This window comes from Poeciliopsis prolifica, unplaced genomic scaffold (genome assembly GCF_027474105.1).
Source record: "Poeciliopsis prolifica strain line A6 unplaced genomic scaffold, Auburn_PproV2 SCAFFOLD141, whole genome shotgun sequence".
Lineage (NCBI taxonomy): Eukaryota > Metazoa > Chordata > Actinopteri > Cyprinodontiformes > Poeciliidae > Poeciliopsis > Poeciliopsis prolifica.
Window position 1 is genome coordinate 250,727 of NW_026562516.1, and position 25,980 is coordinate 276,706.

At 38.0% G+C, this 25,980-nt stretch overlaps 1 protein-coding gene across 1 annotated transcript; it reads left to right on the forward strand.

The window, feature by feature from the left end:
• The first annotated feature begins 462 nt into the window (after nucleotides 1-462).
• On the forward strand, nucleotides 463-17,935 carry pip4p1a (phosphatidylinositol-4,5-bisphosphate 4-phosphatase 1a). The gene is made up of 7 exons (XM_055025282.1): nucleotides 463-765; nucleotides 1,635-1,828; nucleotides 7,349-7,455; nucleotides 9,951-10,056; nucleotides 11,889-11,941; nucleotides 13,882-13,972; nucleotides 15,884-17,935. The coding sequence occupies exons 1-7, from the start codon at nucleotides 648-650 to the stop codon at nucleotides 16,025-16,027; spliced, it is 813 nt and encodes a 270-aa protein (XP_054881257.1). The 5' UTR covers nucleotides 463-647; the 3' UTR covers nucleotides 16,028-17,935.
• The last annotated feature ends 8,045 nt before the right edge of the window (nucleotides 17,936-25,980 follow it).

Genomic DNA, 25,980 nt, shown 5'->3' on the forward strand with positions numbered 1-25,980 from the left:
TTTGAAAAAGAAAGCAAAAGAAAAAACTCTGGGCCTTCCCAAAACAGTGGGGCCCAATCAAATAAAGAAATGTTGCATATTACTTAGTCACTCATCCGTTCATTTACTAAATATACTTCATCTTGCAGGATCATGGGGGGGCTGGTGCTTCTCTCCAGCAGTCATTGGGTGAGAGGTGGCTACCCCCCCGGGACTGTCCACCACAGTCGCTTAAATTCATATTTCTAGGGATCACCCTAACTTTGGAGAATGCCCCCTTCACCTCTATAAATGAAAACAGATCTTTGTATCTCATATATTTCTTATAGTTATATTAGCTGGCCTAAAATAATAATAAGTTTCCTGTATTGCAGATGTCAATAAATGGGAAGTCACGATAAGTAAATAACAGAAGCATAATGCGCCTGACCTAATGTTAATATCAGGGCGCATTTCTCCGAGTCATGCCCGGTGAGAGCAGTGCCACACCCTCGGGCACCGTTACCGCAGCAGCACCGGTACTGGGTGCTCTGGTCTGGTGTTGGTGGGTGGGTGCGATCATGTGACGCCTTCATTTCCGAGACAACAATACAACACCGAATCGGTCTGCATCGTCTCTCCCGCTCTCTCTCTCTATCTCTCCCCCTTACCTGCGCCTTGCTCTCGTTATGGCGGACGGCGAGAGGTCCCCGTTGCTCTCAGATTTGGGGGATGGTGCTCTTGGCAGCGGTAACGGCGGGGTTTCCCCCGGCGGTGGGTCCTACAGTGTGCCCAACAAACCTGAGGGTGAGTATGCAGGGTGATGCATCCTCTGTCCTTACTCCAGCCTCTGTTAGCCTAGCTTACCATAGTCACTAGCACTGACTGAGCATTACGGTTAGCCTGCTAGCTTCACTATGACAGGGACTAATTGTGGAGGGTTTATGTTGCTTGATAAGGATATTCTACATAATAGCATCTAATGAACACACTCCCACTGATAAATTGTGTCGTTTTATAGAATTTATATGAATTTGTATTATTAGCCTAAATGATGCTAACTCTTTAGCAACTGTTTGCTAAGCTTTACCGTGAACCAGTTTTAATGACACTATTGGAATTAATATTTTTGGGGCATTCTGTTATTTTGAATGGTTTGTTTTAGCCAAATGTAGTCTCTGGCTGTCCAAATAGAAGAAATGGTAGCGGTTGGCTAGCATTATAGAAACACCTGATTTGATTGACAGGAGGAAGTGACTACGGATGCTGCGGAGGGATGCTGCGACCAATCATAACTCCCAGGAAAAGCATTTAGATATTCAACGAGAATAGATTTCACTTTTCACTAGCCTCTTGGCTTTCTCTGAATAAAAAAGAAAAAAGAGCAGACAGTTTTGCATGCTTTTATGTGATTTTTAGGTTAAGCTGTTCCACACATGTGGTTTAGCTTTTGCTAATTCCCGGCTCTGCTCTGCATTCCAAGACTGTTTTTCTACTAAAGCTCCTTTCTGCTGAACTCCAAACCTAATCTCATTATCTTGTTTGCTGTAATGGGTTACTTGTCATGAGTCTTTTTTTCTCAGTCCACTGCATTTCTCTTGTGACTTCCAACAATCATGCATTTGTCACACAGGCATTACTACGCTTATATTTTGTATTCTATCCTCCTTGTTCAGGCTTCCCCCCTTTCCCCAGTGCCAGTCAGCCCTCGGTACTCCTTGGGGAGGACCCTCCACCCTACTCCCCACTCGCCTCTCCGGAGAGCGGAAATGCCCCTGTTATCAGCTGCAGGGTGTGTCAGAGCCTCATATCCGTGGAGGGGAAGGTCCACCAGCATGTGGTGAAATGTGGGGTTTGCAATGAAGCTACGGTGAGTTACTCCAAAAGAGTGTCCAGCTAAATATGTAAAAAAACTCTGACACAAAACTTGGACAGAAAATAGAGGCACCAACTATTAGATCTGTCATCTCAAATTAGTTTAGATATCAGTTTACCACAGATTTATTGAGGAAATTGCACTGTTTTTAAAACTGATCCAGGCTCTGCGCTCAATTCCAATTTGTTGAAAATACTTATTTACAGCACTGTCTCCACCTTTTGCTAGAGTTTTCAGCAGAATTGAAAATGTCAGAACAATTTAAATTAAGGTAATTTCCAAATCTGGATAAGAAGAAAGAAACAGAGTACAGAAAAAATATGTGCATTTCTGCACTTTTTTTCATATCCCATTCTCAAGGGATTGTATTCATTCATTCATTCATTTATTTATTTAATTAATCATTTATACACTCAGTCATTCATGGATTCCTAATTGCACTTTCTGAACCATCTGAACAAACGTTTGTTGTAGTTTATTTTTAAATGATTGACTAAGGTATTCAACCTTTTTGTTTTTGTCAGTTTGTTTTGTTATTATTCATTTTACATTTGCTGTTGTATTTCTAAATGCACTGACTGTACAACTTAAAGTTGCGTTCCTTTTACATGTTAGACCAAGCTTGTGAATCTGTTAGTGTATTTAAGCGCAATATACTGGTGCAGAGTTGTAAAATATATTTATAATTTATGTCTGTGTTTTGAAATAAGAATTGTTTTAAGTTAATTCAGCACTGTTTTTCTGTTTTGGACTGGTATCAGCACATTAAACCTCAGATGTTTGTATCGGAAATGAACCCTCTAAGAATAAGCAAGTATAGACAATTGATGAATTTGTGTGTTTTGTGTTTTAATGTCACCGAGTAGAAGGCTCTGGAAAGCTCTGAAATGTTTAGATGAAAATGTGTAGAAACCTTGTTTGCTCCAACTACTTGTATTTTAACTCAGCATTTTCCTACTGACATTTTCATAAAGTATCCTGATGTTGAGCTTGTGTGGTTTTAAAATTGATTCAGAGTCATCCTTGTCTGCTTCATTAAGAATACAGAAATCAATTTTATTCTTCACCTGTTGTTAAACGGGTATACAAAATTAGAAAAGCTAATAGGAGAAATGGTATTAGATTTTTATCTGCATATGCATATTAGAGACTTTTATTTTTACATTTTCCAATAAAAATGTCTCCATTGTTCGTCTTGACAGCAGACTGGACTGGACTTGTAACAGTGAAGCTGTTAAGGAACAGAGCAGACTTTCTTGGGAAAGCTTAGGTTCTTGAAGTAATTTAAGGTAATTTTACTTCACTTAGAAGTAAATAAACCATTTCAACGTCACACTGGCAATAACATAGATTCTTGCTGTATCAAATATAAGTGGACAGCTCTAAATATGAACAGTTTTTAAACACGCTGAGTCATTTGACATTGACATGGTTCAGCTTGTCGACAATATTTCCAGTTATTTATTGCAAAACTTCTGATGCACTTACTGACTGATGTAAAATCAGTAAAGCTGGATAGAATAGTGTGTGACTACAGAGTTTAGAACCAGATCAAAGGCACTGAGGTCGTTGACCACTCCAAAACTCCTCTGCTGTATATTCACTGACAGCTCACTGTTTGATGCACAACTTGACTGTGAGCGTAAGTGCTGGTACACAGCACTTCCACATTCCAGTGGAAAGCTAAGATTGTTGTTGTGTAACTGACAACCCTTTTATGGCATACTGAGTAATATCAAGTTATTTAGCAATGAGAACAAACATTACAGCAAACACCAAGTCCTGATTTTTTTTTAACAGTACCACAAAGATTTCAGTAAGAAAAGAACAACAAATAAAGATCCACAAGTTGCTATTTTCAATTGCCTTTTTGATTGTAACAATGCTAATTATTGTTAAAATGTAGTAAACCAAACTGACTGACTTCCAATTCTTATGAGACTTTAAAATCCTTCACAAGATTCATAAGCTGCCACAATTCTCCCTCTTGAGGCCTCAGACAGCTGTTTGGATCTCACAATGGTGTTCACTCTCACTTCATCAGTTAGGAGCACAACAAATTAAATGTCTGAGGATTAAACAGGAAGAACCTTCTGAATGCCGAGTAATTGGGTCATAATCAAGTGTAGAGGATGCGCTATGGCTGTGTGTCAAATCAGCCCATTTTAAAAGGTCTATTGATTGTTTTATCACTTGAACTTTTCAGTATTGTTATAATTTACCATCTTCTTTTGGCTTTTCTATTGAGATTGCCCCTGCAGATCATCTTTCTCATTTTAATCCTCGTTTTTTTTTTTTTTTGTTGTTGTTGTTGAGGGTTTGTTTTTTTATGTTTCCATTTCCCTAACCTTTTATTAGTCATACCATCTAAGTCAGTGGTGCCCAAAGTCAGTCCTCAAGGGTCGACATCCTGCAGCTTTTAGTTCCCTCCCTGGTGGTAGAACCAACCTTTTCAGAATGTCAATGTTTTTCTTAGGCTTTCTAATGAGCCATCATTGCATCCAGTGATAGGCCCAAAGTAGTGAGACTTATTGATTGTCATGTACTTAATGAAGTACAACTTTGATTTTTAATAGATTTTTTTTTAACTTACTTTCCAGAACTAAAAATTGAATAATAACAAAGCCTGAGTAGCACAGTGTATCAGTTTCTGCCTCATCAAGCCTTGAAGGTGTCTGTAAACTTACAACATAACTGCAATATTGATATCCTTTATGCTGTCTTTAACAACAGTTTTAATATTCAGTTACCTGTTAATAAAACTACTATGTAGTCACTGTCCTGACCTCCAAAGGCAGACAATGAGTCGCAAACTGTGTTGCACAGCATTCAAATCTGCCAGTTTCATTTCTCCTGCTGTCAGTTATTTAGTCTTTATGTGGGACGTTAGCAGTGGCAGTCACCGCTAACTGAAAAGTTAGTTCTGTCAATTTTAAAGAACCACAACACGGTATTCAATTAAAATTATATCTGTCACTGAACGATTACAATCATTGCTCCCTAATAAAATTTTTGCATTGTAATTTTTTTTAATGTTTTATTCTTTACATATTGTATTTATGTTTATATCTTGTCCTCTATTGTCTGTGTTTTATTGTTTTGTGAGGACAGGAAGCTACTTAAACAGTCCTCAACCCTTTCAAAATAAGAGCATGGATATAAACATCTTAATTACTTGAATTCTTAAGTCAATAACCTGTGCATTAACACAGATGTTGAGCTTTATTCATCTGAAAGTTTACAAAACAACTAAGTAAATTGTACTTTAGAATATATTAGGTAATATTAATTTTGGGGAAACTAATTGTGCTAAATGTTTTAAAGCTCAATAAAAAAAAATTGCTTTTGACTCACGGAAGTGTGGCCACTACTGGATATTAGGGTATATGCACCTCTGTAAAGACAAAGAGGTTCTTGTTAAATTCATGTAGCCTTGAGTCCAGAATCTGGACCTTATTTACAACACTTACCTTAAGCATAAACAGAACACTAAGAGGTGGGTTTTTCCTCCACACCTCTGAGCTCCAAATTAATGTTCTGAAGGATTTGGTTGGATGAATGCAGTATTAGTCAGTTTGTAATTAGGTCTTCTTGCAAATGGCATATTGTCAGTGAAGTTTATAATGAAAATATTCATCACACACAGCATTATTAAATAATTAAATTTGTAATCAAATCTGATTTCTGCAGAGACAAGGACACGAACAGACATAAGCGACACATTCAAAAATGTCTGCACGTACAATAGCTCTCATTATGCTTGTGTGGTAATTACAACAATGATTCAATTATTTGATGTAATGTTCTGAAGCCTTTTGAAATTATTACCTCTATCGAGAGACTGCAGAGTTGTGACGAGAAAACAGCTGCTCAGCCCAAACTTTCCTCGCCAACTTCTAATCATGTGTTCGACCACAGAAAAAGGTTCCCGTTGATTGAGGCGGGGTAGAGTGATTTGACAGTTGCGTTGATGAAATCGCTGCGAGTAATTTCACCAGCAATCACAGCAGTATTCACAGGTTGACGTGGTTCCTGGAGTGTGCATCTCTGGCGGTGCAGATCAATATGCAGATGGGAGAAGAAATGTAAGATTTGCATCAGGCTGTACCGATAAGTAATAACTTCTTGCAGATGGAGGCAACATATGTAGATTTACACAATACATTATGTAGAGCTTGTGCAGACATGCACTGTGGCCACGCTTTGTCAAGCATATTGTCACCCAGGTCTCTAATTAAGCTGTTTTAATTCAAACGTATAAGCACCTGCAGTTATTTAAATTAAATGTGGCATTGTCTTTGTTTATTAACTTCATTATTTGGGCTCTCTTAGGCACATATGGTCTTCTTTCATTACCGGTTGTTGATCTGCTCATTATTGCAGCAATGTTTGAAGCTGAAGTGCACATCTTTCAATGTTTGTGCTCTTATTACATTAAAATAATTTCCAGTTGAAGAGGGGTAATAGAGGAATATAGAGTGGATATTGTACTGACAGAGTCTGTCAGTGGCTTTGATTCATGGAAGGATTAGAGAGACTCCTGATTATAGCTGTAATATCCACAATATGTCATTCTTGATTACCAACGAGAGAACTAGGATTTATGCTTATAATAATGTCCCGGACCTTTAGCGCATGCAGTAAACAAGCCAATGTGTTTGTTTTAGCATCACTATTTTAGCTTCCCTTTGGCTCAAATGGTTAAAAAAAAACAAAACAAGATCAGCTGTTTTTTTTTGTTTGGGTGAAGCAGAAAAACAGTTATGTCGTTTTTTTACATGATTGATCATGTTTGTGAAGCTCTTAGTGTATTTAAGTGTGCTTTATTGGTACAGTGTTATCAAATACATTTTAACTTAGTATATTTATGTCCTTGTTTTTTAAAAAAGGGAAATATTTAAGACAGTTCAGCACTGTTTTTCTTTATCAGATCATTATCTACTAAACTTCAGGTATCTATATCAGTAACAGAAGTAAAAACAGTGGATTGGTGCATCCCTTGTACAATTTCTTTTTTTTTAAAGAAATATATTGTTGTTGCAATGGTCTGATTAAACCATTATATGAAACAATAATGAAACAATCTGTGATTCTAAGTTGATGCCTTGAAGAAAATATACTGAGTGCAACAAAAACAACTTTATGCGCACCTTTAATAAAACACTCAAACATAATTATGGCTAAATAACACTCCAGTTGTTTATTAAGCTTTATTTTGATAAAGATATGCTAATTATTTCACAAGTCAAATGCAAGGGTTTTGGCGTTCTTATACCATTCCACAAGCTGCTTAATTGGCTTTTTGAGTTATTGTTTTATATTTGAACTCTTCCCAGTTATAAATCACCACCTTAACTTGCTGTTTGTGTACTACTTCTGCTAGAAAACAATTTTCTCCTTCCTGTACTATTTATTCGTCCTCGCCCATCACATATAATTGGCTCGTTATCTTCTCTTCGGCTCTGAGGTTCTGCTGCCTTCTGATCTCCTGAGCGTTTCTGTCTCCCTCTGCAGCCCATTAAGAATGCCCCAGCCGGAAAGAAGTACGTTCGCTGCCCCTGCAACTGTCTTCTCATCTGCAAAGTCACTTCTCAGAGGATTGCCTGTCCCCGACCATATTGGTGAGAAACTGTGTGTGTTTGTGATCACGAATACACAGCCCTGCAGAACTCCCGTAACACACTGTCCTGCTAGAAGGAAAGAAAATCAGAGGAAGCAAGGTGCAGTGAGAACAGCGGGCCTTCAATTAAGGTCTTACTGCCAGCACAGTTAACATGAGGAAACCTCATTAGACGGCCGTGGCATGAATTTTTTACTTCTATTTGGCAAGTATTGTGAAATGTGGAAAGTCACTGAAGCTCAGACTGTAAAAGTTTTTTTTTTTTTTTGTTTTGTTTGGTTGTTTTTTTTTTCCTGGAATCTCCAACTACATGCTAATTTTGTCAACCATATAGCTGTTTATACTCAGGATACTTTTTAGAGCAATGGAGTTTGGATGAATAATGAGATTCGAAAAAATCCTCAGGCAATTTCTGCAGTTTTGACAAAAGCTTTCTGTCTACAGTCTCCAAGGTGCAAAGGAGTTTCCAAGTGTCTTTAGAGAAAAATACATACAGTCTATCCCAAAACGCAAAGCTGTCGGTCCTAATAAATATATTGTTTTAGCAACTCATCTGAACTTTATGATTTTAATGCCTGGTTTGCTTCACAGAGGTGGTAGGATTTAGGAGTTGATGTTGCAGTTCAGTCTTCTCCATTTTATCAGCAGATGCTGTTTGCTTTTTATCTGCTGTGGATCATAAAGCAGGCTGCACTAAATACATGCAGACATAAGATCAATTCCAGTGCATCGGAGCAATTTGAATCAAGACGCAGATGTCCTCTCTTTAGCAACAAGTGCAGCAAATGCACCAGTAATCAGGGATAAAAAAAAATATAAAAAGCAACTTTATTTTAAGCCCAGTAGACATTTTATATTAGTTTGGGAAATGATTTGCAACAAATGAGACAATTTACCTTCTAGGACATCCCTGACTATTTATATGATTTCTGTGTAATGTAACCAGCCATGCTTTCTATTTGCCTTTGCTGAAATTTATATAACTATAGGCATGAGAACTCAAGTTTACCCACATTGAGAACTCAAAAATTACTATTATGATGTCCCTACTGGGGTTTTCTCTCAAAATATGAAATTAGTAATGGCACATATTTCTTTTTTATATGAAGCCTTTGGCTGCAGTAAACTGCTGTTGCTGGTGGTATACTGTCTGTGTTTAACAAAAACGTTGTGAGGCTATTTTTTTAAAGAACCAAGAAAAGCTTATTTTCTACATCTGAGTATTACATTCCTGATTTAACCTCATGTTTGATTTCTTTGACAGCAACAGAAGATCTTGGACAAACAATTCATTAAATTTCTCCACATAAAAATATTGTCAGCAGGATAAAGATGAGATTTTGTTGAATATTGAAGCTGTGTGTGTCAACTTTAATGTTGTGTCTGACTGGGACTTGGTGGCAAAAGCCCTAATCTTAAATATTTCAAATCAGGGCATCAGAAATTTTTAGAGATGCACAAATCAGTCAACTGGTGCAAATTTTTCTTTACCCGCAATAAACATTGATTTATTATGCTCAATAGAGAGATTTAAAACTCCCAATTGTTTCGGCCTTTAAACACATCAACAGTACCTTGTTTTGAGTTTAGTAATGATCAAGTAGAGATTGGAATTTATGTTTTAATGGATCATTTTTATTTGTTAAATTTAGAATCATCGCCTTTATCAAGAAAACAGCAGAACACGACGCGTTTCAATCATTGAATTATAATAAAGTTTACACAGATGGATTTATGGGTTATTCGTGAGAATATAAACTGCGATAAGCAAGTTAGACCTAAAAACTGATATCTGCTTCTGCGCGGAAACGGCTGGACTTGTATGCATGTAATTGTTTTAAACTAGGTTAAAAAAATATCTGAATCAGGAATTTATAAAATAATATATCTGTACATGCAGGTCATAGTTAGGCTTACAGCTACATCCTCTGTTGAATTAAATGTATAGCTGTATTTAAAAGTATTACTCGTTTTCTTCTTGCTGAAATCTTGTATCATTTACTGGTAAAACGGTAAATTGTCAGATATTCTGAACGAAAGTGGAAATATTTGCATAATATTCCTGTTTTCAGCCTAATGGAGTATAATTGCTTACTGAGCTCTTCAAGCTGTTTTTGCTTATTGTGTGCATTCCTCGTAGGCAACTTTCCCTCATTAAATACTCTTAAATGTTTACCTCCAGTGTCAATGTTTTGCATTCAAGTCAGACACGCTGACTCAACCAACACTTCTCCGTTCTCCTGTCTGATCAGTGATTCTGAGCCGCTGTCTGTGTCGGGGGAAGTAGATTTTTATAGAGGTTTTGTGTGTAGGAATGAGAGAACGGGCTGCTGATGGATTTCATAAAGCCGCGCTGCAGCACGCCCTTGAGATAGCAGCTCAAAACATCAGGCTTTATGACAATGCATTTTGCTCTCACACCAATTTTTATCATGATTGTGATAATTTACTCGTGGTGGGAATGCTGACTTTGTGTGCCTGCCTGTCTCCTTCCAGTAAGAGGATAATAAATCTGGGTCCTGTTCATCCTGGGCCGGCCAGTCCTGACCCTCAGCCTGCTGGAGCCCGGGTCTCCTGTGGACACTGCAGCAACACCTTCTTGGTAACGGCTTTCCCCTTAAAAACACATCAAAGTAATAAAGAGAAACAAATATTGTCAGAATTCAGATTGTAGAATTTTTTATTTGAAAAATTGAATGACACAATAATGTTTATTTTAACTTCCTTCAGACTAGATTAAGACCACTATTGGTATTCAGGATCATTCATATTGTTTAAATGTCACTGGATTGTGATAAATCCTTCCTCTTTGTTAAAATCAGAGCAGATTAATTTTTTTACTTCTCATTGATCTCTGGCTCTAAAAAGCAACCTAAAAGTCACACAACTTCCTTCAATCAACCAATCTGTGCAATTTGGAGGTGTATGTTTGCTCCTCCACAGCTGGAAGCCCAGCTCATCAATGTAAGTGTAAACTGGAGGTGTGTTAATATCAGCGCTTTTTAGAGGTGGGCATTTTATTATCAAAAGTAATTTGTTTCATTATTGTTATTTCTAACATCAAAAAGTTAAAATTTCAGCCCTTTTTGCTCAACTTTATGTCAATACAGTGCAGGGCTGATGTGTTGATTAATTTTTGGATCAACCCATTAATAATTAGAATGCAAAAGGTGCTTAGTAGGAGCTAAAACATTATCATTTGAGGAGGTCTTGATAGAACATCTTTACAGACTCAGGTTTCTTTTTATATATCTTAAATCCAAAATTTATGTATTATTGTGCAGTTTTTGCTTAATTACTGCTGGGTATGTTGTACTTTTGGCAAAATGACCAATTTTCAAATGCATTGCAATTAATCTATTGCCCAATTAGTCGAGGATTATCTCAATAATCAATTTATCTAATGTCAACTGTATCTTGTGCAGCTTTAACAAGGCCAAATGTCATTAACAAACTACCACTTCTCCTACCATAATGGTAGAAAAGCATGGAAGTAGCAGTGTGAAAGGGGCCCTGATATTGTGACCCATCAACAAAGCTGTCGAGTAAAAATTAGAGAAAATCGTAAAACATTTAGAAGGAAGTAACTAACATACAGTTATGCAAAGCTTTAGACTGTTAGACAGTTCCACTGCTGTGCTGACCAGCAGAATAATAATTACTTTTGACTTTTGTCGTTTTGACTCTCAGGTGAATTTTCTTCCCTCCAACTGAAGCATTCTGGGAGAATTTCTGCTGGTCCACAAGATATTTGTTGTGAAATATGCTGGTGCAAGTAAATTATTAAAAAGACAGGACATCCTTCCTGCGAGCCAAGAGTGTGTTGAGTTATCGCTGCAGATCAATAGCCATAACAACACACTGCTGATGTATTGTGGTCATTTTGTGTTGAAGGGAAAGAAACATTTTTCCTTGCTGCTTTTTTTTTTTTTTTAACAATCTACAAGACAAGTAAAGATAGTTATGAAATATATGATGGAAGAGAGGACATAAGTTTAGCTCAAGACGGAGTAGAACAGGGATTTGTGTTAAATATTGTCTGACTGATGCAGAAGGGGTTTTTAAAGTTAGATGAATGTTACACAATCGCTTGAAGCCAAGCTGGCTGACTGAAAATACAAATCTGTGCCCTGGGTGGGTTTGGAAGCTAATTAGTTTTTACCCAAGCAGTGATGATATGTTGTGTTGGTCTGTCTGGAATATATTTTCACTCATGTATAGTTATTATGGAAATGAGAATAGAGTTTTAAGCACCAGGTGCCTGCTGAAGCAAAAAAAAACTGCAACGCCTGTTAGCGGGACATAAAAAGCGATTCACTTGATAAGTTTTTATCAAGTGTGCCCACTTGGTAAAAACTTGCTGGAACCTTGGAAAACAAGGTTTGCTTTTTGGCTCCATTTGATGCTCAAGGCGTTTAACTTGTGTGATTTCAGTGGACAGAGTTCACGGACCGGACGTTGGCCAGGTGCCCGCACTGCAAAAAAGTGTAAGTAGCTTTACGCACTTTTTTTTACACCTCATACACCAGCTGACTTTTTCTGTGCTCATTTTCTTTACCATCTGATCCGTCCTAACAGAAAAGACCAAACCTTCCCATTGGTTTTCAGGTGATGAAAAGCCTGAACTTGTTTATTCCTCCTCAGTTTCATTTGAATATGTCCTGCCCTCAAGGATTTAGTTTGAACATTGCTGCAGTCTTTGTTTCTGTAATGTAAAAACTTCTTAGTGTTCTTCACAGTGTTCTTGTGCTCAGCTGCAAAGGAAAAGAAAAGCAGCTCTGAGGCAATTTAAATAACACCTTTTGAATAGCCAAGACTCTGTGGCAGAAATTTGATTAAGATGGAAAATAATTGAACATAAAAAATATTTATACTTTTTCAGACTTTATTATCTGTCCCATTAAATAAATATTGTATTTATCCATGTACCCAGTTGTCTATTTATTTGTCCACTCAGTCATAGATTTATAGATTCGGTATTAAAATATTGACCTCTGCAGCACATGAATTTGAAATTTCTTCCAATTTTGTGTTTGTTTAAAACGAGAAATAAAAAAAGTATTGCAAACTTAGAAATTTTTAAGTTGCCATTTAATTTTAGTTTGCACATGTACAGTTAAACCAAAAACTATTTACACTTGGGCTGCACAGATTGCAGTTTTCTGACTGATCGCAGATCTTTAAAAAGCCTGAGCTGCTGATTCTTATTTTGGCCAATACCCATTGTTTTATTATTCCTTTGGAAAAGTTCCTAAATATATTGAGAAATTAACAGAGGAGTTAGTGTCATCACCTCTCTTTCAATACAGAACAAAATTGGACAGTGGTTGATTTTCAGACCTCTTCAGAGGTAGATCAGATCAGTGGATACTAAATTAGATAACGGGTGCAATTATCAGTGCACCTCTGATGCATTCAGCTAAATAAACATGATTATTTCTTTTAAGTATCTTAAAAGAAATAAACAATGAGATGAAAGTGATATTTAGTGATGAGTCATATCTGCAGTATGGATGAAGCCGAAGATGCTGGAGTTATTGTTAAGAGTAAGTCCAGCGAAATGTATAAAAAAAAGGAAGAAATAAAAAGCAGTTTGCAGGTGAATTAAGTATTTTCAGGTTATTTTCTTGTCTAAGTGGGTTTGATGATGGTTATAAAACATCTTTCCGCAGAACAAAGTGAGTGAAAACTTTTTTCCCCCCTCTTCGACACGCACATCAGCTCAGTGACATAACCAGCAAACAGTCCGACTGAAAATTTATGGTGGAGTTTGAAAAAGAATGGTCCATGACAGGACTCCTTCGTGCAAAGCTGATCTGTCTGCAGCTGGGTGAGCAAGTTGGTAACTGATTGATGAAGGTCTTTGTTTTTCATTTGTAAGGTCTATGCCTCAACAGCTCAAACTGTCAGGAAAAAAAAAGTGAGGGAAGAAGGAACAAAGTGCCTTTTCTCCCACTTCATGATGCAGTTGTTTTTCCTGCAATTAGAATAAAAACACTAAATCAGAAGTTGGAGACTTTTTATTATTTAATTTTATCATCAGCTGTTCATAATTTGCTTTATTTAGGAAACTGTGTCAGATCAGAATATAAATGGAAGTATTTCTGGAGGTGTTTCCTTATTTCCGTGTTTACAGGGATTACAGCAAAACAACAACAAAAAAAGAAACAGTTTCTATTTCTGACGTTTTAAACACGGAGCTAGGCCATATTGAGTGCTGTGAGTAATAAGAGATCCTTTCTGCAGATCTAGCGCTGCACATGCCATCTCTGACAAAGCCGGTGTTAATGACAACAGATGCGCTGAGCATTGTGAACATCTGCGCCTTTCCTGGTCATTAAAATGGTTGCTGTTAAAATGTGAGACGTCGTGGTGGTTTTTGTTTGGAGGAATAAAAGAAATCAAACGATTCCTCTCTTCTGTGCAGGTCCTCCATTGGACAGAGGTATCCCCGGAGGCGAAGTCTGTGGTGCTTTCTACTCTGCTTGCTGTTCAGCATTTCCACTGCTGGACTTATGGTGAGTGAACTCCAACAATTTTATATAAGATGAAATTTTTATGGTTGGAGTACCAACAATCTTTTGTTATTATATATTTTTTATTTATCCACTCAATTAAAGGGATAGTATTATGTATTTCTTAGGCATATTGTGCCATTTTATAGCACAATCAAGTAACTGTTAATTTCAGTTGTAAAAATGGTATGCATATAAAATATAACTTTGACTTGCATTGAAATTGGGCCTCTGTCCCTTTAAAAACTTCTGTTCTTTCTGGAACTCGGCCTTCAGGAAGTCATAACAATATGGCTCCTCTTATAACCTTTTTACATTTTTACCAGCATTTCACTGAGAAGTAGCTCCTATAATCAACTCAGTTGCACTAGGTGTTTGCTAATTCCCGATGGCTAGTCTGAAGGAGCTGAGTACAGGAGTAACAGAGGAGGACCGCTCTTTGAGGCTTGTAAAGTACAACTCTGAGGAGCTGGGTCCTCGAGGGCGGTGCGTTTCGGACAGCTGAATGGTTGCCAAACGCATGAAAGAATCAGAGCAACATTGTAGGCATGTTTCTGATGAGGGAATAACATTATAACATGATGCTAAAAAAATAGTAGATTTTACATAATAGATAGAAGCTGCAATTTACACCATGGCCATCAGAGGGTGCAAGATGAGCACAACATGTGTAGATCTGCTGAGAGCTGTGAAGAAGCCAGTAAATGTCTCACCATTTAATCTAGTTTTATGAAAAAGGCTGTTTTAATTACAAGAACGATACAAGAGCTGATAAACGCCGAGTCTTCATACGAGTCCACTTCATCAAATTTTTAACAGCGTGTTCCTAAAGGAAGGAGGCGCTCAAAAGGCTTTCAGGATTTAATTAAAAATAGCACATTTTAAATGCACGGATCTAAAGATTGATTTTCAACAGCTTTAACATGTCGAACATGCGTTCGATCAGCAACAGAAGATGAAAGATCGGACCCAGAAAGAAACCTCAATCATTAAAACAATCCGGATTGTTCATAATTGAGATAAGAGCAGAAAAACTGACTTGTAGGTCAGAGGAGGATGTTTTCTGACCTAATTCGTGTTTTAGTTCCTGTCTCGGGGATTGGCGTCATGGCCGACTGAAAACATGAACTCCAGGTTTAGACCCGGTTCTGTAAGAAACGGGTTTCAGTCCAACAGCTGAAGATTTGACAGCTGGAAGAAATGACTTTGTCTGGAGGTTTGGAAACTTCTGACGGGGTTCCTACACTCCATTTTCTTGTCCATCCATCATTTAACTTTTTCTCTCATCCATCCACTAATCCATCCATTCTTCCATTCATGTGTCCATATATTCATCCATCCATCCTTTCTTGTCCATCTATCCATTCATTTTCTCTCATTTACCCATCCATCCATCCATTTGAAACCTGAGTCTGCAGTGAAAAATGTTTCCATGAGTCCCCCAAACTTTTCAGTCCTGGGTCCTTCCACTGTTAATCGCTTCTTCCAAATAAAATCTATTAAAGCTGGTGGCCGTAATGTGACAAAACGTTCATTTGGTGTGAATACCGGCTGTAACTCATAGTTTTGTTTTATAGTTCCTTTTACATTGAAGAAGAGGTTTTACACTCATTCTTGAATAAAATAAAACATTTAATACATTTTTTCATGTGGTTTACTGAGAGCAATTTATTAGCTAATCCACAAAAAATGTTAATATGTTAATCAGCAGTGAAAGTTTGCTGATGCTTAACTGGACTTCAGTGAAGATTACAGCAACATAATTGGGCATTTCAGAAAAAAACCCTCTGCAAATATGATTATGTCTTTGCGCCGCTCGGTCTCTCGGATTTTCTATGTGCGGACTGGAGCCGGCTGATTGTTGTTGTAGCATCATTTAAAGGGCCGGCTCTGTTCTGTCCCGTCTCGCTTCAGGCTGGAACGTGGGTGAAGGCGCAGACCTACCCGGGGATCTACGCCTCGTGGGCCGTCATGCTGCTCCTGGTTCTGGTCACCTTGGCTCGGGCCTTTTACTGGGTGTGCATGAGGGTCAGCCAGCCGCTTCAGAACTTCACATAGAGGCCCGTCATCTGCCACCTCCCGACCCGACAGGACGGAGGAAAGATTCCTTTGAAACAAAACAGAATATATATATTTAATCCAAACCCCCATGAAGAAGAAGTTCTGCTCCTCCTGTCTCTTCCCTTCTAGTCAGAAATGTTTCCAGAACTGGAATGGTGACGGCTGCAGCTGCTTTATCGTGTCTAAGTGGCTTCCAGCCTAGTGTAATGATGTCCTAATCCAATCATCTGGCCAGTATGGGGATCATTTTAACATTTTAACACTTGTTTTCCTCCTTATTCCTGCGCTGTTGATAACTTTCAGCTTCAGTCTGTGGCGCTCCTCTTTCTGTTTTGAGGTTATTCCCCATCAGTCCAGACTCAATGTAAAACCATTCAGCCTTTAAGATGTTCAGACTGCAAAACAACTGTCAGATGAAGCTGTTAATGCCGGCTTAAGCCTCCCTTTGTCAAACAAAAGATCAAGAAGCTATAGAAACTTTTCTGAAAAATTACAATTTAGTGGAGTATGGTCGTAGGCGATGATTTTCCCCCTCCTTAACTTAATGTTTATGTCAAATTATTCCCCTGAGTCTGACTTTGATCCAAATCAGCTTGAAAGCCTTAAGAGGAGGTGTGATAGAAGGATTCAGCACACAGACATGCAGCCACGTCAATGAATCACAACAAAGGGGAGATGCTCCTTTTTAGAGCTGCCTGGCTGCAGCGAAGGCAGCCCAGCCTCCTTCTTCAAAGATGGACCTAAAAGCAGATTTTCTCCTCACTTTTGTCCTTATCTGGGCAATTGAAGAAGTAGTTGAAAGGTTTTTTTTGTTGTTTGATGAGAGCAAAGCCACAAGATTTATCTTATACATTTCATCTTGTTTATTCTTTTTTTCTTTCTATCTTTAAAGGTATCATATAAACCTATGAATGGTGACATTCCCATTCCCTAAAACATTCTATCATACAGGATTATTATTATTTTTAGCTCCTTTTCACAAAAGGAAACAAAACTTGGTTAAACGGAAAGTTTTTTTTTTCCTGTTTTTTTGGGTTGCAGTTCACTGTCCTGAATTTTCTTCCACTTTAACAATGAATTGTTTTGAAGACGGAGGCTGAGCTCTCATTAGTTACAGAAGGACTAATATAAAAACACTACATATATTCTCACTCATCCTGTTTGTGGTTCTGACTGCAGTTATGTTTTTGTTCTCGTTTCTGTGAAGTATGATGGCTTTTTTTTTTCCCTGCTGGATTGTAAATATTTATGTTCATGAAAAACAGAAGTTGACTAAATGGATTGTTTCTTTGAGTTCAACACTAACTGCTGTGATTGTAAGTTTATTTGTTTTTAAGAGAGTTATTTTTGCAGCTCTTCTTCTTTTATGTATTTAATGTGGTGATTTTGTTACTAACCCAATGAGCCTCCGGACGCCTTGTTGTGTCCAAACGCACGTCGACAAAACACAACTACCAACATTCTCACATGCAAATATTTAAACCAAGTTCAAGATGAAGAGAGGAGACGAGGTTGAGCTGTTGCACTGAACTGAGGTTGCAGACAGTTCTTATGGAAGTGTCATTATTTATTATGCACGCTGCAAAATGGGATCACTTTTACGTTTCAGTTACAGTTTTTACAGTCTTATTATGGGTGACTTCTGACAGAGCGAGGTTTTTTCACAGCCTCCCTCCTTTGTATTTATTTCCAGTACAATAATCTTAACTGTCTCCTTCTATGACCACAGCATTTATTTATAAGGGCAAAATGAGGTGGAAGTGATCCTTTTTGCACTGGAGTGATCATGTTTTATTATCAGTGACTGCAAACTAGATTAATCATGTTAAATCCAATAATCAGGAAGCTGGCTGATGCTCTTTTCAGAGTTCGTTTACACTCAAATAAAGACATGATGATGATGAACATGATGTATGAAACGGCTGGTCTGTCTTTTTTGTTGCTGCATTTTCTATTAAGAGGTACACCTGGCTTCTAGGCCAGTTTTTATACTCCACAGCCCAGGATGGATTTGAATTGATGCGCTTACGTTACGTTAGAATGGAAAGCCCCGCTGAACTCACAAATCTGTGCAAACTAAAATGAGAAATGCATTTTTTTTTTTATTTTCCAGGTGTAGAAAAGTACAGAAAAATCTTGCTTTTGCAGAGTTTGTGCTTCATCTCAGAGGTCTGGTTATAGTACAGTGAACCTTTTGTAATGTTGAGATGTTTTGAGCTTCGGAATACGATGCGTCGTCCTGCTGGAAGCGGCCATCAGAAGAAGAAAATTCATGTTCACCAACTGATCAACCAAGGCTTTAGCGTTTAAACAGCAGGCAGGAGCCACTTTTAAGAAATGTATTTAAAGATTTAAATTGTGTTCAAATTATTTAGCAACTGTGTAAATGAAAACTATATTAAATAATTGTATCACTTCAGTTGTGTTGAATTATTAGCACATTAAAAAAAACAAAAAAACATTGGACACGTTTGATGATCATAATTGTTTCAGAACAGTGAGATTAAGCCATCTTCCTTCTCTGAAGTGGGATAATTGAAGTTAATCTGAAAAGCAAAATTCAGCTTTTCCTCATTTTGCCCAACCTCCATTAGTCTTATCTCCATTTTCTTCAATACCATAGCGAAATGCTTGAAAGGAGCTCTTTTATTTACTCCCCTCACTCGACCAGGCCTCCTTTTCGGCATCCTCTTGAGTTTCATGCGGATATATTTTTTGCCTGGACACAGAGATGGAGGGATTAAGTACGAGGAGGAACCTTTCAGAAACCACAGCTCCCCAGAGAGCGCCACAACCTTGGCAAGCTAAGAGGCTAGAAAGATAAAAAAAAAAAAAAAATAACAGAAACTGATTCCAAAGCCTTCTGGTTTTTAAGTGAAAAGTGGCATCAGCAAGCTTTCATTCTGTCACACATGAATCCACACTCTGCTTTGGGGGCATTTTGTTGTAAATTTATTGACTTAATTTTTCATTCATGAAATTACCCCCCTTTACCTCTGAAGAGAGAGATGAGCCATATCTCCGCTCAGCTTTTATTCTCTTCTCTGTATTGATAGCTTTCCCCCCTGTGAGATGCTCTGCTGACAATTCAGCTGATGCGGCACGGCCATAAAGCACAGAGGAGAAAGGAAATCTCTCATGTAAATCATCTCTCTTGTTCCTAACTCGGATTATTACGGCCAACCCTGCGATGAGATTTCATTATACGGCAACCAGTTACAGCAGGAGGTGCAATATTTTGTTCCAGCACAGCTGATTATGCCTTTTAAAGCACCACTTCGCTGCTTTGGGGCATATTTATTCATTATTGTACTAACAGCATGATGTGATTCTTTTAAAATATAGTAATAATCATTTGAATGGATCTTCTCTCATGAACATTTGAAGGAGCTGCTTTTATCCAGCACATCCAAGTTCAAATTTCAGAGAAGTTTTTGTATGAGCAGAAATCGCAGCTCTGCAAATGGACTGCGTATTTTATATATTTGGAAATGTTTGTAACAGATTTTATAATAACCAGGATGGAGGAAGATACATAAAGTGAATAAAGCAACAGCAACACTCAGCCGCTGGGTTTAACCGATAAGAGTAAATGTTCCTAATGTATCAAGTCTACACAGCAGAGCGGCCTCTGGGTTTTTACATAATGCGATCCAAAGAAGGATCAAAAGCAATCTGCACATAAAAATGTTTTTACATCTCTAACCACCTGCAAACTCCCATCAGCTAAAGTTAAAACTGCCAACAAATCAGATTATGATATTAAAGAAAACTGATCTGCAGCGTGTCACCTTACACCCGAAGCAAGTTGGAACTCAAAATATAAACCTTCTAGTTGCTAAACATATATTTAAAGGTAATTTATGTTAAAATGTCTGGTACAGCATGGTACAGCATCTTGCACAAATACTGTTGAAACCAGATTTTTCACAAACATTTATTTCTCAACCTGTGATATTTTAGACTAAACCTTAGCTGTTTTAAATAGGCTAAGATTAAGGGCTTTTTGTTGTTGTTGCTTTTTATATTTTCAAACTGTTGATTTGTTGCTAATTTGGCTTTATGCTAAGGACCATTGTGTCCAGACTCTGTAATACCATCTGTTTGTGATGCAGCAAATATCTTAGTGCAGTTGAAATAAGACAAAACTAACTTTCAAATGACATTTCACCAAGATGTAGGAGCTTGTTTTGAGTCAATTCCTTAATGTTGATGAAACAGTATGAGCCACTGAAAGATTATTTCAATTACAACAAGACATTTTTCCCACAAGTGAAACAAATACTTTTTCAACAAAATGAAGGAATAATTTACTTAAAACAAATATCTTGCTGAAAAGTTACTCATAAGTTAATTTTCTTATGTCAAGTGTAGTAAAAATATTTGAACAAGAAACTAAGCCAACATTGCTTGGTATGATTTTGTGTTTTTGCAGTGCATGTTGTCCAAACTTTTAGAGCACTATCACAATAGCTTCTCAACACAGTTATCAAAACCATTGTGTTTTGTCATTGTGAAAGTTCTTGGTAAAAGCTTTCATGACCTGAATTATCAGTTTTTATTGAAGATGAAGATGTTATTTTTCACTGACATTGTGCTCGATGTCTTCTTCTTCAGAACGGAATATCTCAAAGAGAAAAAGAAGCAGCATTGTATTATAACTCTCGTACCTCCTGAACTTTCAAAAATATACCAGCATATGAAACATATAGTTAGCTCATATATGTAATAATGCAAAAACCAGGAACTGATACAGTGAGCAGAAAGCAGTCAATTTCATACGACCAATTTAGATTAGCAGGAATTGATTTGATTGCAAATACACTTCTACCAACATAGTTTTCACTCAAACATGAATCTGAATCTATAAAATCTCTTTTATATAAGGTTAAAAAAAATCTGAACTATTCAGAACATGTGTCAGAAACATTCTTATGCAGTTAAATAAATCTGAAATTGTGCCATATGGTCTGTATCTGTGAAATATTTACCAGCATATGCATGTGAGGTTTGGGTGTCTGGGTAACATGTCCAGGGGGAAACCCAGGCATATTGGTAGGAGCCTGCAAAACTCCCTGGGGAGATTCCCATAACCTAATCAGATGCATGACCACTTTAACTGAATCCTTTCACTGTGGAGAGCAGCGGCTATATCTGGACTTACTGAGGAAGCTCATATCCATTATCTTGTTCTCTTGGTTGCGACCCAGAACTCATTAGTCCCACCATAGTTAAGGGTTGGTGAATGTAGACTGACTATTAAATTGAGAGCTTTACTTCTGGATCAGCCCTTTTGTCATCACAAACAGTATGGAGCACCACCCATATTTTAAGGCCCTTATCCATCTGCCCATCTCTGTTCTATTATTACTTGTGAATAAGTCACAGAGATACCCTAGTGGGAGTAGTCCACGCATTTTGAGGAGCTGATTATCAAACCCGACTGTGAATCTCTCGAGCAGGAGCCAAAAGTCCCTATCTAAAGACACCACCAGAACCATATTGTCTGCCAAAGCAGATGAGACCCCAAGGGTTCAAAACCATATGCCATCCTCTCCAAAAGTATGCCTTAACATCTACTTAATTAGCACTGCAAACAAGTTGTAGTCCAATATACCAATTCCAGATCTAGCTGTGGGTTAAGAGCACATGCACATTCTTGCTTTGAGTATATAAGATAAGATAGCACTTAAACGCAACCTTGGTACCCCATGTTTACCAAGCACCACCCACAAATTGCCTTGGAATACATGGTAATAACCCTAGGTCCACAAAACACATATTCTGGAAACCAAACCTTCATGAACCTCACAGCAGTTCCACCAGAGTAAAGATCTGGTCCACTAATCCATAGCCAGGACAAATGCAACTGTTTGGGAGTATGATCCCTCCAAAATTGGAACCCACTTTTTGGTCCCGTTTTTACAGGATTGAGACCAGTAATTCATGTAACATTCACGACCATGACAGACCCACTATGTCTGGGGCCTTTAGCAGTTTGGTATTAATCTCATCCATTTCTGGTCCCCTGCCATAAATTTTAATAATCACTTCTTCAGTCGTGAGTGTCTTTCCCCAAGTCCTAACACTCTGGGGAGGACATGATGACAAAATTAAGGAGATCCACAAAGTGATTCTTCAAACACCCAAGAATATCCTCAGTCTGGATCCACAGACTGGGATGGTCCCTGTTTCCTCTATCTGGATCACTGAACATTTTGGTAGTACTTTGTTAAAGCTAATCTAAGTCCTTCTCTATAGCCAAGACATTGCTCCTACAACCATAGATCCACTTGGTACCTGTCTGATGTTTTAGGAGTCCCCAAAGCCAATCAAGACTTGAAGGCCTCTTCATTCACCGCCGCAGACTTGCAGGTTCTGTGATATTTGCTGCAAGGGAAACTAATCACCATGGAAGTGACGCTTGAGATGTAGAATCTTAACATAATAACCCAATCTAACTCAGACCATGAGAGAAATTCTCCCAGAGGTGTTAGTTGAAGGTCCCCCAATCGGGGGCCTCTACAAGGCTTTCCCAGGTCATTCTCACCTCTAAATTGGGCCCCTTTTGGGGGCTTCAAGTTTATTGTTCACCTCATTTGCTAAGTTTCCCCTTTTACTTTCCTGCTGTGTTTGTCTGAGAGTATGTTGCTCTGTTTTGTTATGCATAAACTGAAATCTCTTGGCAATTTTCAACAATTCATGAGACACTCGCAGAGCATCTCTTGCTCACAGTCTGTGGATATTGCAGCAGTACAAAAAAGCAGAGCCATGCTAAACCCTGATCCCTCTTACTTATAACAGGATTTGACCCTTAAGACTCACAGCATGACCCTCATCTGCTGCAATACCCTCATCCTGTTTAACCTACACTCTCACTATTGTCCTTTTGCCTCACACATGCACGTTGCAAGCACACACAGGGAAAAATTGTGAAATCACACATAAAAAACAGAATCTTGACACACGCGGACAGATTTCAGGACCTCAAACCATCACTGCACTCTTTCCCATCCTCCCACACGCATGCAGGCTCACTGATATGATGTAACCCCAGCTTCATTTTCTGCCTAACACCCAACCTTGATGGATACAGCAAAATGTGAATCGCAAACAACTGCTCCTGGCACTGCAGAAGAAGAGGAAAGAAATGGAGAGATGACAAGGGATGGAGGAGGACAGGACAGAGAGAGGAGGATGTAGGAGAGGTCACAGTGTGTGTGTGGTGTAACTCGCAGAGAACGGATGATGGGATTGCGCGAGTAGGAGAGACAGAGTTGAAGGGGAGAGGCATGGAGGATGAGAGGATGGAGAGAGATGAAGGAGAAGAGATTGAGCAGGCAGCTAAGCGCCAGATTAAACTCTGGGGTCGTCAGCTGTAAAACAAACAGTCCTTTTAGCAGGGATCAAATCTAGACTTAACCCTCCTCCCTCTCACTTTTTCTCCCAAAGTCTCATCCTCCTCATCTTCTGTCTACACAAACACACAGATTGGCACGGAGGAGATAATGCTGATCGCTGAAGTAGAAAGGAATAGCAGGAGGAAGACAATTTCTGTGGAAATGAAGGCTTGGGTTTTGTATTCTTTGCCCTAAATGGCCCCTTTGAGAATGGGAACCTTTTCATTATATTGTCTGCCTTCCTTATGTGAAACTTCTCCTCAGGATGGAGAGTTTATATAGCATGGAGAAAAAAGAGTTTTCTTCATATATCTCACCGTTTATATTGCATTTTTACAGTAATATTCCCCCGATGTTGCTGCTCATCTCAGAGCCCTGCTGTCTAGTTTAAATTTCTTAGTGATTTAGGTCTGGATGCTCCTTCTGTGCCTCCGTCAGTCCCAAGGCTCAATTTCCAAACTGTCAGCTCATATCCAGGGCACGAGGACTCTCTCTTTGTTGTGTCTGCATATTTTCATGTGTGTCCTGATATACAGCTTCCTCCACATTCAGTGGCAACCCTGCTAAGGCACAGAGGAAGAATGTCAAACACAAGAAGGTCCTGGAAACAGGAAAAAGTACCTGATCAAAATAGATCATAACATACAGGGAGAACTGAAACTACAATCAAGGAACTACAAAATGCCAACCAAAGATTTGTGTAAAAAATAAGAACCATAAATTAGAACTTGGACAAACTAAACTCAAAGTTCTTTTGCTCAGTACATCAGTGGTCCTGTGGCTTCAACACGGTTCAAACTTTTTACAGGTGCTTGCTGAGGAGATGTGCTACAGTTGCCTTAAAATTCTAAGTCTACAGCCATCCTAAAGGACTTCATAAATAATTACAATGTTCTCTGCTGTTTATTTTGTTTCCAATGCTATCACTCTCTGCACTGGAGTGCCGCAAGGCATTGTACTAGGCCTTTTGTTTTATTTCTGTTACTTCCTACACCCAAGAGAGTGGCAAAATATTGTTGAATTTGCAGACAACACAATAATTCTGGATTTTATCTTCATCAGAAGGAGACGGCCTACATAGAGGAGGTCCAGTACGAGGCTGACCACCAATAAACTTGATGGCTTATGTGGCCTACTCATCTATTTGCAAATGTTTCTGTTGAACACAATTCCATATTTTTGTATGGAACAACCTGTCTGTTTGCAGATATTTCCATAGATTATTTCTAATCAATGCCTCTAATCTTACTTAGCCCCATGCTAGTACGTATTAATGCATATGTTGGTGTTTGAATTATTAAATTAGACAGGTATATGTGTTTTAGGACTCTGAAGTATTTTTGGATATTAGAGCGATGCATTGGCAGAGGTCTCTAACTTAATTTAATTTGAAGAGGGCCTCAGTGCAGAGTGTTGGCAGTTATAAATATCCGGGTGTCTCCACTGACTGAATAAATGCAAAATTTAAAAGGCAAGAAGCCGGCATCACTCCTTGTTTTAGGGATTTGTGCCGACTGGTACGGAGGGAGAACATAGTATGTAAACTTATAAGACTAGTTCACCACAACTGGTGCTTGTAGGAACAGAACCTAACAGTTGAATCGCTCCATGAGTTACAAATTATAGTTTATGTGAATTTTTGCAATTACTTTTGAACCTTGGATATGCCTTGTACCTATTGTGAAGCTGAAATCTCAACCTCAGAATGAACAACCGCCACATGTTTGTTTTTACTTTGCAGCAGATGTGATGGAGTTCAGAGGTCGAGGACCAGTTTGATGTCTCCAGACATTATTATACATGAAAACAGAGATCAAATGTTTGTGGTCCAAGTGATATTCATTTTTAATGTGGCTTAAATAAATTTAAAGAAAAATCCTGCCCCCATATATAAAGGTTAGCAATTAACCCAGAAACCCAGGTTTGGGAATATTAAAATGACAATTTGTAGTTTTGAGTTGTTCACTTTCCTGTCTGTTCAAAACGTCTGGTTGCTGAGAAACAGAAGTAGGTCATGACATTTCAGAATCTCTGAAGTTTTGGGTTCATTAGTGAAGATGTAGAGGTGAGAAATATCCCTGAATTTAGTTGAATCCTTGTTTGCTGTACATGTATGCATGTATGGAAAATAAGTTTTGGCAGCATTGGAGTTACAGCATATAGTTTGAAACACAATTACCTCTGATGTTGACCAAATGTATGTAAACTTTGAAAGAAGTTACACAAAAAAAATCTCTAATATATGCTCTTGTTACACATAGCATATGTAAATAATATTGGTAATTATAACTAACCTACAACAAGAGAAAGTTTGGTCTAATTGAACTTCAGACAGTGAGAAAAAAGTTGATATTTATAAATGTTTATACCAAATAAACCTCTTTATTTGATATATACATATTACACACCTGTGATGGTGTCTTTTCTTGTTTCAGTAAAAGGAAGATTTCAGATTTTTTGTAATTTTCAGAATGCTGCTGCATTAAATGATGAATGGACTGAACTAATGTAGCACTTTTCCAGTCTTTTTGACCACTCAAAGCGCTTTAC

Coding starts and splice junctions, on each gene's coding strand:
- pip4p1a (XM_055025282.1), top strand. CDS start 648: ATGGCGGACGGCGAGAGGTCCCCGTTGCTCTCAGATTTGGGGGATGGT. Junction 1,829..7,348: donor GGGTTTGCAATGAAGCTACG/GTGAGTTACTCC, acceptor CTCCCTCTGCAG/CCCATTAAGAATGCCCCAGC. Junction 10,057..11,888: donor ACTGCAGCAACACCTTCTTG/GTAACGGCTTTC, acceptor GTGTGATTTCAG/TGGACAGAGTTCACGGACCG.